Raw genomic sequence first — 18,678 nt, 5'->3', positions numbered from 1 at the left:
GAGGAGAGAGTTTGCTTAAAGGTGAAGTTAAAAATTCGGATTTTTGATATTTATTGAACTAAATTTGTCGATGAGTCATGTCATTTGTCGATGAATCCTTCAATAATTTCGTCGACGAAATTCAGTTCTCGTCGACGAAATTCAGTCGGATCAAAACTCTCTCAGTATTTCTTCATTGACGAAATTCAGTCTTCGTCGACGAATTCTCTTAAGCTCTCATCGACGAATCCCCTGTATTCATCGACGAATTCCTGATGATTTCCCTTGATTTTTCCTTCCAAAGTGCGATGTCATCGACGAAGTCGACTTCTTCCTTCTGTTACTATTTCCATTTTTATTCAGGTTGTGACATCCGGGGCGTTACACAAAGTACTTAGGTTTTGGTATTCAAAAGATACATTTCACAAAAATGATTAAAACCAATACTAAATAAGTCTAAGAACTTGTATTTATAACCAAAAAGCCATTATAGGCGTTATCTAATCGTTGGGAGTGATCCCCCTTTGATTGGCTTAAGAACTAGCCATTTTCTAGCCATTGGGGAGTGAATCCCGACGTCACTCGTCAACTATTGAGCCCCACTTGTTGACTAGTGCCCCCCATTCGTCGACTAGTGGCCCCCCATTCGCTAACTAGTAGCACTTTGCCAGCAATCGTTAACATTCTCCCTGGATTCGTCGATGCATACAATCGTCAATGAGTGCCCCGGATCAGAAAAAGTCATCAACATGAAAGTTGTGGGGTTTTTTCTTAACTTTCCATAGACACAAATATCGTCCATTTTGAACTTTTCTAACAAAAGTTATGCTCCAAATACTGAAAGGTGTTTATGGAATTTAATAGGTGCATAACTGAGATTTTAAATCCAATCAAGACCAAGTTTGTAAAAGATTATAACACTCACATGATTTAAAACTTGTCCTTATAAATATACTTGATTTAATTGAATCTTTAGGTACATAAAAATAGTTTTGACTCAACTAGGACCAAGTATATTAAAATTTACAATACTAAGACCACTTAACACTTGTCTCATTTTAATCAAAGTTGAGTATAAGATATTTTCATATCAATCATGATTTTGCCTTTGAAGAATTTTAAGTATGAAATAATGAAAAACTTAATTTTCATTTAAGTGATATTTTATATACTCTTGTGTCCTAGTATGCTTATGCAATTTGCTCAACTCTTACTTAGAAATCGTGTATGAATCAAAACTGCAAGAGTTACAAAATATACTACCTCAAATACTCCCCATTACAAATAAACAATTGTACATTAAGCTTCCTTGGGTGTGCTTGAATCCTTTTCGAGTGAGTATCCATTTGATCTCTCCTATTCAAACTTCTACTCAGTTCGATCTTTGGCTTATGACCAATTTTTCATGTATTTGTCCCTTCAACCTGTAATAAACATAATCTGCAAAGATTAATGCATTAGGAACAATATATAGGTTAATATCATCAAAACACATTAAATATGATAGTGTAGCCACCAAGGCTAACATTTTTAATTTTTGGAAAGAATTTGAAGATTTTTAATTTTTAAAAATTGAAATTTAATTGATTTAGAATCTCCATGCTAACGCAAGATTTGTCCTAATCATCCAAAATTTTAGCCATGTGTTAAAAAATTATTGGGTGTCTAAAATTTAACATGATTAGGTTATTTAACATAACAATTTCTATAAATTATAAATAAGTTTAGTTTGCTTTATTTTATTATTAATTACTTCGTTTCACACATGTGCCAATAACACTAGAGCTACCCATATTTCCTAGGACTTACCTTGTTAATCTCTAGCTACACTGCAAAACTAGGGAACACACAATAAGGCTTAATTCCACTTGCTTTCTTTTCTTTTTTTTTTTTTTTTTAAATATTTTCAAAAATTTTAAACTAGGCCATCTTCATTTTTTTTCTCTCTTAACATCGTTGTCGCACATTATAAATCATTGCAATTTCACTTTGTAAATTGTTACAATTTCAATCAAATAATTGCACCCTAACAACAATAGATTGTCATAATTTGAAAAGTACTCTGATCCCATTAGGAGAAAAATTATAGTGATAAAGATAGAAATTTATTTGAAATGTAAGACTTGTTTAGCTGTCAAAAACTTATAAGTAACTTCACCATCAATTAATATATGGTGTTATGAAGTTGTAGTATGGTACAATGCTTGTACAAGGAAGCTACTAGGCCATAAATTAGGGGTCATATGTTAGGCCATAAGTAATGAATAATATCTAAATAAGGGGTCATGGGTTATACACAAGCAAATGTAATTATTGCCTACTCATTGTATACCTTCGTCTGATAATTAAATTAACTTATATATCAAAAAATGCTTCCATATATCACCTAAGGTTTACCAAGCTTCTTTCTCCCTAGATGTAGGTTGTGGATTTTTCACATCAACAATCTTAATGATTTTCACTAAAATAAGTATCTTTACAGTGCATATAATTAAGGAATCACCATCAAATCGTATCATATTCAATTATGCAATTAGTTATTTTTTACAAATTTCATTTTCAAAAACTTATTTTTTTTTCTTGTGATTATCTATTTACATCTTTCGTAGCATTATCTCAATGATAGCCACGAATTTTAATTGTTTTCAAAATGTGTCTTATGAAAAAACATGAAACGTCTAAATAGTTGAATTTGTTATGTAAAATCATTTTTAGTAAGGAAAAATTGAAAATGAGCAAAAACTCATTTAGTGCAAATCATATTTTAAAGCTGCTTGAGAAACTCATATTATCGTATTTTGAGCTTAATATTAAAGTGAATAGAAATTTATTTGATTCGAGCATATTACCAAAAAACACTTAATTACCCTAATGGTATGTTTTCCTTTGCATCTAATAAAATCACATTACATGTATAAAACTTAGATAGAGTCACTATATTAAATGGGAAAACATACTTTTAGGAAAATTAATATTTTTCATGTTTCAAAACCTCTTGAGGAACTTATATTGTTGAAATTTGACGAGAGAGTACAAATTTTGAGAAATAGTCAAATAAAAATAAAGAAAACAATAATAAAATATTCACATATCCTGTAACGAAAGCTTAGAGAAATCTTCTATGGGCTTCCATTATTATATATTATTAGATTAAGATTTATTAACTTAATCAAGACACCGAAATAGTGATGGAGTTATCAAATGTTAACTCAATAAACTCATGCACACGACCTTTTAGATTACATTTTTGCCCCTTTAAGCTGCAATTGAGTCATTATTCTACCTCTAAATTTTGCTATTCTCCTCTTGCAATCTTTAGCCGATTTATTTATTTATTTTAATGCGAATTTCTTTCTCTCACCTTAACTTGAAATTAAAATTAAGACCATCGTATAGTTAAGAAAACAAAATAAATAAATAAATATGATGAATAAAAATCTTAAAAGTAAATTTATGAAGAAAAAATAAACATTTGTGAATCAATTAAATCATCATGAATCACATAATAATTTAGTTACAAGTTAAAGAAAAAAATATTTATCAAAGTTTGAGCATAAGGAATTAAAGAGCATGCTTGTATTTTACTCAACCCAAAGAAAAAAAGGAGAAAAAAAATATAGGAAGTTAAAATAAGAGAGCAAAAGTGGGCCGGGCTTATGAAGCCCGTAAAACTCATGGGCCGTCGACTTTAGCTTAGAAGTTAGACCCCAAACCCCGTGAACCGTTCCCCACGTAAAACGCCTTCTGCATAAATCTGCGGTTCAGCTCTGCGAAGAAAGAAACCCTAGAAGTTGAGGACGCTAGAGGATGACGCAGAAGGACAATCTGTTCAAAGGCAAACAGAAGAAGAAATCTATACCTCCTAACCGCCATGGCAAGCTTCCCCAAAGTCGCAAAGGTCTGTGTTTTGTGTCTGCGATTGTGTAATTTTCGTGAAATTTTTTACTTAACCATGAAATTTGCAGGTAAGAGATTGGTGAAGCCTTCGAAGGCGACAAAGGAGATGGATACGGATCGTGTAAGTTTTTTGTTGCTGTTACGGTATTAACTTAAATGTGATTTCGACGGCAATGTTGAGATTAGTTATCTTGGTTTCTTCTGAAAATTGAGGTATTTTAAAAGTGTAATTTCACATTTTCACTACTAACTTCTGTATGGGATTCCTGCTGTTCGTCACCAATGAGTAGCATTGTTTGGTTATGGTCTTAAGAAATGTTTGTGTTAGCACAGAGGAGTCCATGAGTGGGTTTGATACTGAACACTAACTTAACTCAAAAGCTTAAGTCTATTGGGGCCTAAGGCCCAATCATGTATATAAACACTTATCATCCACTCAAATTTTTCAATATGGAACTTGTGAGTTCCAACTGCTCCCCCTTGAATGGAAATCGTCTCCCTTATAAAAGTAAACCTAATTTCCTAATAGTTGCTCAAGTGAGCCTTACCACCGGCGCCTTACGTGTGTCGGATTGCATTCCACGTGCCTCCGAACCATACTACCTCTCATGTCTTGACCCTATTTGGATACATCCTCAGCCTAGATAATCCTTATTGGCCTCAGCCACACACTTGGTTCTTCAACTGTTAGCATGTTAGGAGAATCAGTTTCACGTCTCGACTTTTATGATGTCGCTCACCTAGAGTTATGAACCGTCGACTCTGATACCGTTTGTTTATTAGAGGAGTCCATGGGTGGACTTGATACACATGGGTGAACACTAGCTTGACTCAAAAGCTTAAGTTTATTGGGTCCTGAGCCCAACCATGTATATAAGCACCCATCATCCACTCAAAATTTTCAATGTGGGGTAAACTCACAAGTGCAACAAACAACCATAGCGGAATAATTTTTCTCCCTATATGCAATCAAATAGAGTGTATCTCTACTTTTATATGTGTTGAAAATAATAGGAAAAATAATCAATCACATCAAGTCACAAGAACACAAACAATTTTTTACCTGGAAAACTTCCCCAGTGTGAGGAAGAAAAATCACGGGAACTAGTCTAGTTGAAATCTCCACTATCAACCAAATAATGAGTACACAAAGTTTTCTCTAATCGCAATTAAAGGTTACAAATATATTTCATCAAGATATCATCAATCTTGGCAAATTCAAAAAGAATTAGAGAGAATATACAAAAGTCACTATTACTATTCACGGGCACAAATCCCAACTCCCGAGTTCAAAATCCGATTTTCATTGTTCAGATTGTAGCTCTTTGAGTCATGAACCTCTCCTCCAAATTTCAGCTCGATCGGACCATTGACGAAGCGAGATCGGAGTCTTAATGGAATTTGGGCAGTATGAGAAAACCTACGTTTTTCTCTCTTTCTTGGGAAAGTTGCAACTAATCACTCATCTTTTCTCTTTTTCTGACTTCCTTTAGGTTATCACACTAAAGGGTGGACTTTAGGTTTTAATAATACCCACTTGGGCTTTCCTCCACATAGAAGGAAATAACCCAGTAAATCTTTTCCTTTCTGATTATGTGGAGGGAATGTCACAGGAGGGGAGTACATTGGAAAAAGTGCTTCAAAGGTTCAATATGGACAAAGTTAAAGTGGTTAGCTTTCCTCTTGCTACCTACTTCAGACTGAGTACAAAAGAATGTCCTTCTACAGATGAGGAAAAGGAAGACATGGAAAGAGTTCCTTATGCCTCAGTAGTAGGAAGTTTGATGTATGCAATGGTTTGCACAAGACCAGATATAGTCTATGCAGTTGGTGTAGTTAGTCGATTCTTATCAAATCCGGGAAGAGAGCATTAGAATGCAGTGAAGTGGATCGTGATGTAACTTTGAGGCACTTCTAGTTTGAGACTTGGTTTGGGAAACGGACAACCATTGTTAGTTGACTACACAGATGCAGATATGGCAGGGGATGTGGATACTCGTAAGTTTACTTCGTTTTATTTGATTACTTTTGTAGGTGGGGCTGTAGTTTGACAATCGAGACTTCAGAAGTGTATTGCTTTTTTTGCAGCAGAGGCAGAGTTCATTGCAGCAGCGGAAGCGACTAAAGAGTTGCTATGGGCGAAGAAGTTCTTGAGAGAACTTGGTTTCAATCAGCAGAGGTATGTGTTGTTTTGTGATAGCTAGAGTGTCATTCATCTTGCTAAGAATTCTAGTTTCCATGTAAGATCGAAGCACATTGATGTACGATATTATTGGATCAGAGATGCGTTGAGCGATAAGTTATTCGAACTTAAGAAGGTTCACATTGATGATAATGGTTCTGATATATTGAGATTTGAGAAAGACACTACCAAGGGAGAAGTTTGAAGTTTGTTGTTCGATCGTAGGGATGACGATCCCCTTCACATAGTCGGAAAGGGAGAGATTTGTTGGGTTATTTCCTTCCATGTAGAGGAAAGCCCAAGTGGGTTTATTAAAGCCCAAAGCCCAGCCCTTTAGTGTGATAACCTAAAGGAAGTCAGAAAAAGAGAAGAGATGAGTGATTAGTCGCAACTTTCTTAAGAGAGAGAGAAAAGCGTAGGTTTTTTCTTATACTTCCCAGATTTCATCAAGACTCTGATCCCGCTTCGTCTGTGGTCCGATCGAGCTGAAATTTGGAGAGGTTCACGACTCAAGGAGTTACAATTTGAACGGCGGAGATCGGATTTTGAGCTCGGGAGTTGGGATTGTGCCAGTGAACAGTAACCGCGATTTTGGTATATTCTCTCTAATTCTCTTTGTATTTGCCAAGATTGATGATATCTTGACGAGATATATTTGTAACCTCTAATTGCGATTAGAAAAGATTTTGTATATCCATTATTTGGTTGATAGTGGAGATTTCAACTGAACTAGGTCCTATGGTTTTTCTTCCTCACACGGGGGAAGTTTATTACCTAAAAAATTGTTTGTGTTCTTGTGGCATGGTTTGATTGATTATTTGTGTTGGGTAGTCTAGGGTCTTCTCAACCTCAAAAGTTAGTTCATGGGGTAACACTTTCCCTCACATTTAATAACTGACCACCAGCTTTTTCCACAATCGATGTGAGATAAATCAACAATCTCCCTCTCACACATCGGGGTCTCTCTCGGCAAGGTAGCCATCGGGTTCTCCCTCGGCACAACACACTAGGGAGAATGTTGGTGAACTAGGCTCTGATACCAGTGTTGGGTGGTCTAGGGCACTCTCAACCCCAAAAGTTAGCTCATGTGGTGAGGTTTTCCCTTACACTTAATAACTTACCACCAGCCCCTTCCACAAAGGATGTGGGATAACCCAACAGTTTGAGCATCTTGTACAAATTTTGAGTACATATTTGTTGTGCTATGTAGTTGCATTGTTTCAGAGATACTTCCAAACTATAGGTTTGGGAAGGGGGGGGGGGAGGGGGGGAGGTTCTTCCCATGCTTTTGCATGCGCTAGTTGAGGACTTCTATTGCGCTTGTTAGATTATTGCCTTTTGTTTTCGTGATATGTGATACATCTCCTTTTCACGTAGGCTCCGTATGGAACTCAGAAAATATTAGGGAAAGGAAAGGAAGATGAGAAGGAATTTACATTTTTTTGTTTGATTATCAAGAAAAGTGAGAAAGAAAATAAAAAATATATCAAATTTATGAACAAAAATTTGATTTTTGTACATCATTAATATTTAGTTATTTTTAGTTCTTAGTCATGTTAAAATAAACTTTCATTTTTTGATATTATTTAATAGAAAAGGAAAATACAAGGAAAAATGAGTTTCCTATTTATTTTTCATTATTTTCCTCAAATAAAATCCTTAATCCGAACGAATTGTTAAAGAATTCATTCGTTTGTAAGAAACCATTCTTTCAAAGTAAAAATTGGTGGTCAGTTTCAAAGCTTAATTTTCATGTGTGGAGAGTCAAGTTAACAGTTTTAACATAATGTTTTGTTTAGGAGCCATTTTTCCTGCAGTAATTTTAAACTTCCTTTTAACGATGGATTACTCTATTCGATGGAATTCAATGTCTCTTACTTTATTGATGGTTAAATCAGCTATTGAAACCTAATTATCACTTTATGATGTCTATTGAAACCTAATTATCATTTTGCAATGTTTATTAGGCATCCAAGGTGTGAGGAATGTTCTTTGGAAAGGTCAAAGGAGTTGGAAGTTCAAATATTACCTCTTTTTTCTAAGGTGACAAGCCAATAGCTTAGGTCGTGGGGTGTTGAATTGGGTTGTGAAAGCCCTTTTGTGCTTTTAGCCATTATTTTTAACTAATCCAACATTTGAGATGAGAGTGAGTAAACAAGCAAAGAAGCGCACTAGCAATTGAGATATAGAACAAAGTAGGATAGAGAGATGAAACACGGTTTTGTAGATGTATGGTGCTCTAGCCTATGCCCTCTCCTCAAGTAAAATCCTTATGTAAGAATTCTTCATTATTTTTCAATCCTCTTTACAGAGCTTGCCTCCATCGTGAGCCATCATTTCTATAAGGTTCACAACCATTCACAATCCTTTGCACTCTTCAAATAGGAAGCACTACTTGAGTAAAATACAAGCACATTGGTTCATTAGCTTTCAAGAGTGATAAATTGCAAGTGAATGGCTCAAAATCTCAATAGATTGCTCACACTAGGCTTAGAATCATTTGGAATGGCTCAATGGTTGTTGCAATCAAATTTGGTATCCTCTATTTATAGATTTTTCAAGAAAATTACTATGTGGAGAAAAAGACACTTGATGTTAGCCCATTAGTAGGATATGCATGAGAAACGACTTGACTACCAAGGGGCTCATTCATATTTTTAGAACATTTCTATATTCCACTAAAAGAAAATAGAGTTTTTTCTGTAGCTACAATGAGGGTAATGTAGTTCATGTTATTAGTGGAAATATCATTTAAATAAAAGCCCATGTCTTTAAGATATAGTGTTCTTACATATTTTTTATTTTTCCTAATCTCAGAATTCTCAAAATGTTTGCTATATCACTGTGCTGTATACTTGATACTAGCAAATTTGTTGGACCAATTTTGATGACTGGTACCAAAATTTGAGAATTGTTCTCATGCATGAAAAACTTATTGATATGATTGATGAGCCTGTCAAAGAAGCCCCATCCCTAGATGATGCTAAGGCTATTGAGGATTTTCAGAAATACTTGGAAAAAAGTCTTACTACCAAGTACATCATACTGGCATCTATGAGTTTTGAACTTCAAAGGAAAAAAATTGGCTCTGATACCACTGTTGGATTGTTTGGTGTTCAAAACACGCAGCGGAAAATTAAAAAAAATCCAACAATGATTTATTTGCATTTAAAATTATTCTAAACGTTAAAACAATATACCTGGAAGTGAATTTTGGATTTTTGATGTGATCTTGGCTTTTTTTCTTGAGCGATAGCTCCAGTAATGTTACATAATAATGGTACTGAACCCTCTATTGAAGGAACCACACCAAGTTCAATAATAAACTTTTTCATCCAGACTGCTTTCTTAGTTGCCTCACTTGCTGCTATATATTCTGCTTCAGTCACTGAATCAGCTACAGTAACTTGTTTGAAGCTTTTCTAGCTGACTGCACCACCATTTAAGGTGTACACATAGCCAGTAATAGATTTGCTATCACCTTTGTCTAAAGAAGAACTTGCATCGGTATAACCTTCAAGTTTCAACTCAGAATTTCTATAGATGAGGAATTGGTCTTTTGTTCTTCTCAAGTACTTAAGAATGATTTTTACCACTTTCCAATGTTCCTCACCAGGATTCGCCTAATATCGACTAATTACTCCAAGTGCATAAGCCGCATTAGGTCGTGTACACGTCATGGTATGCATAATAGCTCCCACTGCGCTAGCATATGGGATTCTACTGATGCGTTCTCTCTCTTCAGGTGTTTTAGGATAATCCTTCCTGCTGAGAGTAATTCCAGTGCCTATCGGTAGATAGCCTCTTTTGAAATTTTCCATGTTATACCTTTTTAAAATGACATCAATGTACATAGACTGAGAAAGCCTAAACAACTTCTTAGATCTATCTCTGTAGATCTTTATATCCAATATATAAGTTGCTTTTCCCAAGTCTTTCATGGAACTGTTTAGATAGCCAAATTTTAGCATTTTGTAATGTCGGTACGTCATTCCCAATGAGTAATATATCATCAACACACAACACTAAGAAAATAATCGTTCTCCCACTTGCCTTTTGTACACACAAGGTTCTTCACATCTAACAAAATTGAACTTTTCAATTGTCTTGTTAAAACAAATATTCCAACTCCTAGAAGCTTCTTTAATCTATAAATGGATTTTCTAGCTTAAAAAATTTATTATGATTAGATGGGGATATGAAACCTTTAGGTTGCTGTGTCATATACACATCCTTTTCCAGCTCACCATTAAGGAAAGTTGTTTTCACATCCATTTGCCATATTTCATAATCATAGTATGCTGCTATAGCAAGTAGAATCCGAATTGATTTAGCATTGCCATGGGAGAGAGTTTCGTCATACTCAATTCTTTCCTTTTGACGATATCCCTTGGCAACAAGATGGGCATTGTAGGTCTCCATCTTTCTGTCTGCTCCAATCTTTTTCTTATAAACCCATTTACATCCAATAGGTTTGATATCCTTTGAATTTTCAACCAAAGTCCATATTTTGTTGACCTTCATGGATTCCATTTCAGATTCCATGGCTTGTTGTAATTTCTTACAGTCAAAATTTTGTATAGCCTCTTCATACCACTGTTGGATTGTTTGGTGTTCAAAACATGCAGTGGAAAATTAAAAACAATCCAAGATTGATCTATTTGCATTTAAAATTATTCTAAATGTTAAAATAATATATTTGGAAGCGAATTTTGGATATTAAAATTCTTCGATAGTATGAAGACTATGCGTATCCACACTGAAACTGACTTTTGAAATCAACTCTTTGATTGATGGAAACAGTAGATAAATTTCTGTGATTTATCTCTTGGTTTTTAGAGTTTTGTTGCGCTTACTTGGTCTCAAGCGGAAGAAGTTGATTACCTATACTCTATGAGGGAGAGCAAGCAAATTTTGGATATTAAAATTCTTCAATAGTATGAAGACTATGCGTATCCACACTGAAACTGACTTTTGAAATCAACTCTTTGATTGATGGAAACAGTAGATAAAATTCTGTGATTTATCTTTTGGTTTTTAGAGTTTCGTTGCGCTTACTTGGTCTCAAGCGGAAGAAGTTGATTACCTATACTCTATCAGGAAGAGCTGAATTCTTGTTTGTGTATCTCTTTTCTGCCGAATTATATCCCATAAGCTATGTGAGGAAGAGATTTATATAATAATTGCATACACAACACGTTGCTACTATAATATGACTCATTGAGGGATTTATTATTATATCCTTTTGCTGATTGCAATCTTTATTGCTTGGCTATCCGCTTGGATATATCAATATTATATCCATGTGAAGGTGAGTTATGATTTTATAGAATTGGGTATCAAATTACAATAACGTTATATATAATATCCATACCTTCAAAACAGACAAGGTCCCTCATATTATAAATTAATGATAATATAATATCATATATTTTTTTATAACCATTATTGCATAGCAATGTGGCTGATTTTAACTTATTATGTTCTCTCATAGCATCTTCCATTTATACACAAGCATGCATTCATTTGGCTACATTATTGCAATCATTATTTTATACAATCACACACAATACCTTGCATTCACAACGGTACATTACAATAATGTGGTCAACTTTCCACACTCTACCACTAATAGAGTAGGTGGAGATAAATTATTTTATATTATTTTTTTTTTCATGAAATAATCAAGAGATGTTATCAATTTCTTATTCTAAATAAGAAATTATCAGTATGTCTCTAATATTAATTATATTTTCAGTGCTAGCCAAAACTATAATAATATTTCATTTGGACAAAAAATTTATTTATTTGATTAAATTAAATTCTTCAATTTAATTATCAAATAATAAAATAAATAACCCACTAGCAGAGATCAAAACACTCGTTAGTGTGCAATCTCATAGGTTTAGGTGTTTTAGGACAATCCTCCTTGTTGAGAGTAATTCCAGTGTCTATTAGTAGATAGCCTCTTTATGAATTTTCCATGTTATACCTCTTTAAAATGACATCAATGTACATAGACTCAGTTGATGTTCAAGAGTTGACAAGTAAGTTGCCATCTTGATGAGTTGAAGTTCAAGAACCAACTATGGTTCAAGAACATGTTAGTGAACCAGTTCTAGATCCAATTGAGCAACAACCAAATCTAGTGCAAAGTGAGCAAGTTGTACACAAATCTCTTAGAAGGTATAGTCGACAATATCATGCACCAAATAGATTAAATTTGATGGTGCAAGATGAATTGCTAAATGAGGTTGATCATAATGATGATGACCCTAAGACCTATGAAGAGGCTATACAAAGTTCTGATTGTAAGAAATGGCAACAAGCCATGAAATCAGAAATGGAATCCATGAAGGTCAACAAAGTATGGACTTTAGTTGAAAATTCGAAGGATATCAAACCTATTGGATGTAAATGGGTTTATAAGAAAAAGAATGGAGCAGATGGAAAGGTAGAGACCTACAAAGCGCGTCTTGTTGCCAAGGGATATTGTGAAAAAGGAAGGAATTGACTATGACGAAACTTGCTCTCCCGTGGCAATGCTTAAATCAATTCGAATTCTACTTGCTATAGAAGCATACTATGATTATGAAATATGGCAAATGGATGTGAAAACAACTTTCCTTAATGGTGAGCTAGAATATGATTTGTATATGACACAACTTGAAGGTTTCATATCCCCGTCTGATCATAATAAAGTTTGCAAGCTACAAAAGTCTATTTATGGATTAAAGCAAGCTTCTAGGAGTTGGAATATTTGTTTTAATAAGACAATTGAAAAGTTCAATTTTGTTGGATGTGAAGAAGAACCTTTTGTGTCCAAAAAGGCAAATGGGAGAATGATTATTTTCTTAGTGCTGTATGTTTGATGATATATTACTCATTGGGAATGATGTACCGACATTACAAAATACTAAGATTTGGTTATCTAAAAAGCTCTCCATGAAAAACTTGGGAGAAGCAGCTTATATATTGGGTATAAAGATCTATAGAGATAGATCTAAGAAGTTGCTTGGGCTTTCCCAGTCTATGTACATTGATGTCATTTTAAAGAGGTATAACATGAAAAATTCCAAAATAGGTTATCTACCAATAGGCACTGGAATTACTCTTAGTAGGGAGGATTGTCCTAAAACACTTGAAGAGAGAGAACGCATGAGTAGAATCCCATATGCTAGCGCAATGGGAGCTATCATGTATACCATGACATGTACACGACCTGATGTGGCTTATGCACTTGGAGTGACTAGTCGATATCAGGCGAATCCTGGTGAGGAACATTAGAAAGTGGTCAAGACCATTCTTAAGTACTTGGGAAGAACTAAAGACCAATTCCTCATCTATGGAGATTCTAAGTTGAAACTTAAAGGTTATATTGATGCAAGTTTTTTTTCCGAAAAAGATGATAGGAAATCTATTACTGGTTATGTGTACACCTTAAATGGTGGTGCAGTGAGCTGGAAAAGTTCCAAACAAGCTACTGTAGCTGATTCATTGACTGAAGTAGAATATATAGCGGCAAGTGAGGTTGCTAAGGAAGCGGTTTGGATGAAAAAGTTCATTATTGAACTTAGTGTGGTTCCTTCAATAGAGGGTCTAGTTCCATTATTACGTGACAATACTGGAGCTATCGCCCAAGCAAAAGAGCTAAGATCACATCAAAAATCCAAACATAATTTGCAGAGGTATCACTTGATTAGAGAAATCATTGAACGTGGAGACATCATAATTCAAAAGATTGAAGGAAAAGAAAATGCTTCATATCCGCTCACTAAGGTGCGTGGTGCAAAGGAGTTTGACAAGCATAAGTGGAAATTGGGAATGAAATACATGACCAATTGGCTCTAGTGCAAGTGAGAGATTGTTGGGGATAGAATTAGTATGCCCAAGATCCAATCTTACATGTAATAGTTTGAACACAATTTTTTATCAACGGTTTTGATTAATTAATGGCATTAGCATTTTTATTATTTAGTTATTTAATTAGCTAAATAAAGATCCTTGATTAAATTTATAGGCTTGTCATCATGATGGAGATCGTGATAATGAGATTTAGGCCTTTTACTATTTAATCTAAATTGTTCTTGGTCATAGGATCATTAATATTAGGACATTAATGATCCGATTAGATCAATATATATGTGGTGGTCTCTATAAGATAGAGATTAATTGATCTCATTAACTAAATTACATATATAGATGATCCATATGGAGATATGATCATTGAACTGACTCAATTGAAAAATTCTTAATGGTTAGAATTACCATCAAACTGTCAATATGATATTTTCTCGAGAAATATGATGTAAGAATTTTCTTTGACCTGAGATCTTCATAGTTTTTAACATGTTATTTATCGTACTTTGATTCTGGACATATATTGCCCTAGGGTGATAATTAAAAGGATATTGTGTATCATTTAATATTTATAGAATTAATGATTGATCAAGATGGAATCCGTCAACTCTTGGTAATGAGTTTAAGCTCTATGTTGTTATTAATTATAATGACTAAAATAAGACCTTGGCTAGGACAATTGGATGAAAGAAGAAAAATAGTTTCTTATGTCATTCATGGGTTAGTTATAATAGACATAGAACATAGTAGGTTACCTATTGAGATTTGACAATTGGACCATATCCTAAGGTATACCCGGAGCTGTAATGATGGAAGAAAATATTACATTATTCTTCTACGGGTTATTGAATGTAATTGTGTACTTCATGCTATTTGGTCATTAAAGAATGTTGCTAGACGCCAACCTTGATTAGTAGATTGGTTTGACCAACTTACTATTAGCTTAGTATTGAACCTATGGGATCGTACGCTAACGAGTGTTCTGATCCTTACTAGTGGATTATTTATTTTATTATTTGATAATTAAATTGAAGAATTTAATTTAGTCAAATAAATAAATTTTTAGTCCAAATGAAATATTATTATATTTTTGGTTAGCACCGATAATATAATTAATATTGGAGACATACGGATAAGTTTCTATTTAGAATAGGAAATTGATAACATCTCTTGATTATTTCATGAATATATATATAAAATTATTTATCTCCACCTACTCTATTAGTGGTGGAGTGTGACATGTTGACCACATTATTGTAATGTATTGTTATGAATGCAAGGTGTTGTGTGTGATTGTATACAATAAAGATTGCAATAATGTAACCAAATGAATGCATACTTGTGTGTGAATGGAAGATGCTGTGAGAGAATATAATAAGTTAAAATCAGCCATATTGCTATGCAATAATGGTTATAAAAATATATAATATTATATTATCATTAGTTTATAATATGAGGGACCTTATCTGTTTTGATGGCATGAATATTATATATAACATTATTGTAACAATTATGATTGTCATATAAAATCATAACTCTTCCTCATATGGATATAATATTGATATATCCAAGCGGATAGCCAAACAATAAAGATTGCAAGCAGCAGGATGATATAATAATAAATCTCTCAGTGAGCATTATTGCAACACATTGCTGCAATGTGTTGTGTATGCAATTATTATATAAATCTCTCCCTCACATGGTTTATGGAAAATAATTCGGCTGAAAAGAGATGCACAAGAAATAATTCAGCTCTTCCTGATAGAGTATAGGTAATCAACTTCTCCCGCTAGAGAACGGGTATGCGCAAGGAAACTCTAAAAATCAAGAGATAAATCACCGAGTTTTGTCTACTGTTTCCATTAATCAAAGAGTAGATTACAAAGGTCAGTTTTGGTGTGAATACGCATAAAGTCTTTGTACTATTGAAGAATTTTTTATATCCAAAATTCACTTCCAGGTATATTGTTTTAATGTTTAGAATAATTTTAAACACAAATAGAGCAATCTTGCATTGTTTTTAATTTTCCGCTGCGTATTTTGAACACCAAACAATCCAACATAATCCTCATCTGATAACTAGCTGTTACCTCAGCACATACTAGATAGTTCTTCATCCGATTTTGAGACTGGTTGTCTAGTAGTTAAGAAAATTTTCTATTTGTCTCTTCCTTGATCAGTCGTCTGGCATGTGCCTACAGGAAGGTCATCTGGTTTTGTGAATTGGTTGTCTAGTTATAACAGAAGCAAAGTACCGGAGTCTTTTGTCTTGAGTAATCTGTCTGATTTTGACTCTGCCCAAAGTCCTAAGTTTTGGGGCTTTTAAAATAGTTCCTAGTACCATAAAACAGTAGAACCTTTTGTTTTATATTAGTTTAACCAGAACAATACTAATATACACACGTCGTCATCAATGCCTGGTGCGAATTGATTGCTAATTTGGTGTTTTTATGAGCTTTGGGTGGGTGGATGAGGTTTCGAAGTTCAAACTGGATATCCCAAGTATAAACTATTTGTGGTGTTTTCCCCTTTATTCATTTGAACCAAATCCATATGGGTTTTGTGAATGCGCTTCCCAATTCGTATGATAGAAGTATGCTGTGAAGCATGGGTATCAGAAGCTGAAGGTATCAGTTCTAAATTGTGCCATGTTCTCTATATTTATCTTGTTGAAGAGCTCTGTGAAATTGGAAGGAAGTAGTTTCTCCTACTTTTGTTGATGATGTCTTTATTATAGTTATTTGCAATACATCTTCCAAGGACATGATGTCCATTGCAACATGTGACCCTCTAATTTTGGTGTACTCGCATAATCGATGACCCCTTATATTTCGAACGATGCCAGGAGGTGAGCAAGTTCATAAATTACTGCAATGAGTCGAAAGCTGCTGCTGCTGCCGTGAAGGAGGGGGGCCAACTAAATATTATAAAGCCAACACAGTGAATAACCAGAATGCATGTAATGTGATCTCATGACTGGATGCTGTGAGATGAAGCATGTAAATGTGTAATGTTGGGAATGGTATGTGAATGACCTTCATACGAAACTGTGGTTTAGGTTTTTCTCTCCTACCTTCAGTTTTTTTATTTTTTACGAGATTGTTTTTAGCTAGCAGGTTACTTGTAGACACTTGTAGCATGTTTGATAGTATGGAGGGTCTAGTTTTGGGACTATGATTGAAATTATGCAAGTTTGTATTTGCTTTAATTTACCAAACTTTTTAGAGGGATATACTCTACTTCGAGATTTTTTTTTGGCCTCTGATTTTGTTCATGATGGATTGTTGAAATTTTTTTTTTAATTCAATGTTTCGGATTTAAAGCCTTGAAGGCTATAATTTGAAAGATTTTGGCCCTACGGTTCCTTAATTATTAAGAATGTATGCAAGACATGTTGATTCGTGTGCATGTATTGTTAAACTTTTTCTGAAGTATAATGTTATTGGTTGGTGGAACGTGATGGAAGTGGAATTGAATAGAAGGTTAAGAACATGAAAGAGTCGTAACAATTTTGATTCCATCCTTAGTGGTCGGTTGGTATCATTGTCAAAAATTTTTAAAAAAAAATTAGACAAAAGCTAAAAATTAGAAATCAAAATGTTTAGTAAATATTTATAAAAATAATATAATTTAAATTTTAATTTTAAAATGCTCATTTTTATTTTTAAATTAAATAATATTATAAAAGTATGATTGAAATAATGAAATTATAAATAGTATACGTTAAAAAAAATACTATAATAAAAATAAAGTTTATTTTAATTATTTTATTCAATTGTTCTACTTTCAAATTTTAATATATAATAAAAATTTTATTGAGCATGACAATTAAATAAATAGTAAAAGTACTATGTAATTAATTTTATTATAATTTTTGAAATTTATGTATATTTTTAATAAATGCGTATGAAGAAACAAATAAAAACCAAAAACAACAATAATACCAAACAAATTTTTATAGAGTAGAATTTTGTTTGAACTTTTTATGATTTGGCAATCCATGAAAATCATAATTTTTTGCAATAAAGTTATTTCAAAATTGTAACAAAAATTTCTCTTTAAAAAGTGGTTACATAATTAGGATGCAAAGTTGCCATTTTTCTAAGGTAAGTTTGATTTGTGAAATAGTTATTCATTGAATAAAATGTAATGTAATGAAAAATTTAAGAATATAATAATTATTTCTTATATATTTCTTATTCTTTTGTGTCATATAAGAAGAAAAAAATTGACCTTTTGAAAATTAAGAAATTTCTTGTTTATTTTTTTATTATAAATTTATGCGATCGTGGAAAATTTCTTTTAAAAAATTCTGGACTATGAAATCTTTACTCACTATCTCATTCCAAGTTATACATCTTCTATTATCACTCACAACAATTAACTCACTCTTTCTCATTGACACACTACATGACCTACATTGCAAGTGACCAAACTAACTGATTCTTCCTTTCCTTATCTTATCTTTTATAGGAGTTACGCTAACTTATTGCGAATATATTCATTTTTTGATTTATTTTTCAATGTTATACCATTCATCCATCTAAACATTTTCATCTTAGTAACTTTTACTTTTTGGATATATTGTTTTTTAATTGTCCAACATTCTGATCCATATAGTATAATTGATTTTGTAGCTATCTAATAAAACTTTCTTTTTAAGTTTATGGGTATTATAAAAAAGAATGCTCGTGGCATTCCAAATGAGATGGCAAAGATAAAAGGAATGAGGGGAAGAATCGCCGAGGAGGCCTACAAGC

General features: G+C 33.3%; 1 protein-coding gene across 1 annotated transcript; it reads left to right on the top strand.

Moving 5' to 3' along the window:
• Positions 1–3,642: 3,642 nt before the first annotated feature.
• Positions 3,643–17,178, top strand: LOC131164389 (uncharacterized). Its single transcript, XM_058121531.1, has 3 exons — positions 3,643–3,877; positions 3,945–3,997; positions 16,764–17,178. The coding sequence occupies exons 1-3, from the start codon at positions 3,787–3,789 to the stop codon at positions 16,860–16,862; spliced, it is 243 nt and encodes an 80-aa protein (XP_057977514.1). The 5' UTR covers positions 3,643–3,786; the 3' UTR covers positions 16,863–17,178.
• Positions 17,179–18,678: the final 1,500 nt, after the last annotated feature.

This window comes from Malania oleifera, chromosome 9 (assembly GCF_029873635.1).
Source record: "Malania oleifera isolate guangnan ecotype guangnan chromosome 9, ASM2987363v1, whole genome shotgun sequence".
Taxonomy (NCBI): Eukaryota; Viridiplantae; Streptophyta; class Magnoliopsida; order Santalales; family Ximeniaceae; genus Malania; species Malania oleifera.
This window is presented reverse-complemented; position numbering and strand designations above follow the sequence as displayed.

Coding starts and splice junctions, on each gene's coding strand:
- LOC131164389 (XM_058121531.1), top strand. CDS start 3,787: ATGACGCAGAAGGACAATCTGTTCAAAGGCAAACAGAAGAAGAAATCT. Junction 3,878..3,944: donor GCTTCCCCAAAGTCGCAAAG/GTCTGTGTTTTG, acceptor TGAAATTTGCAG/GTAAGAGATTGGTGAAGCCT. Junction 3,998..16,763: donor AGGAGATGGATACGGATCGT/GTAAGTTTTTTG, acceptor GAACGATGCCAG/GAGGTGAGCAAGTTCATAAA.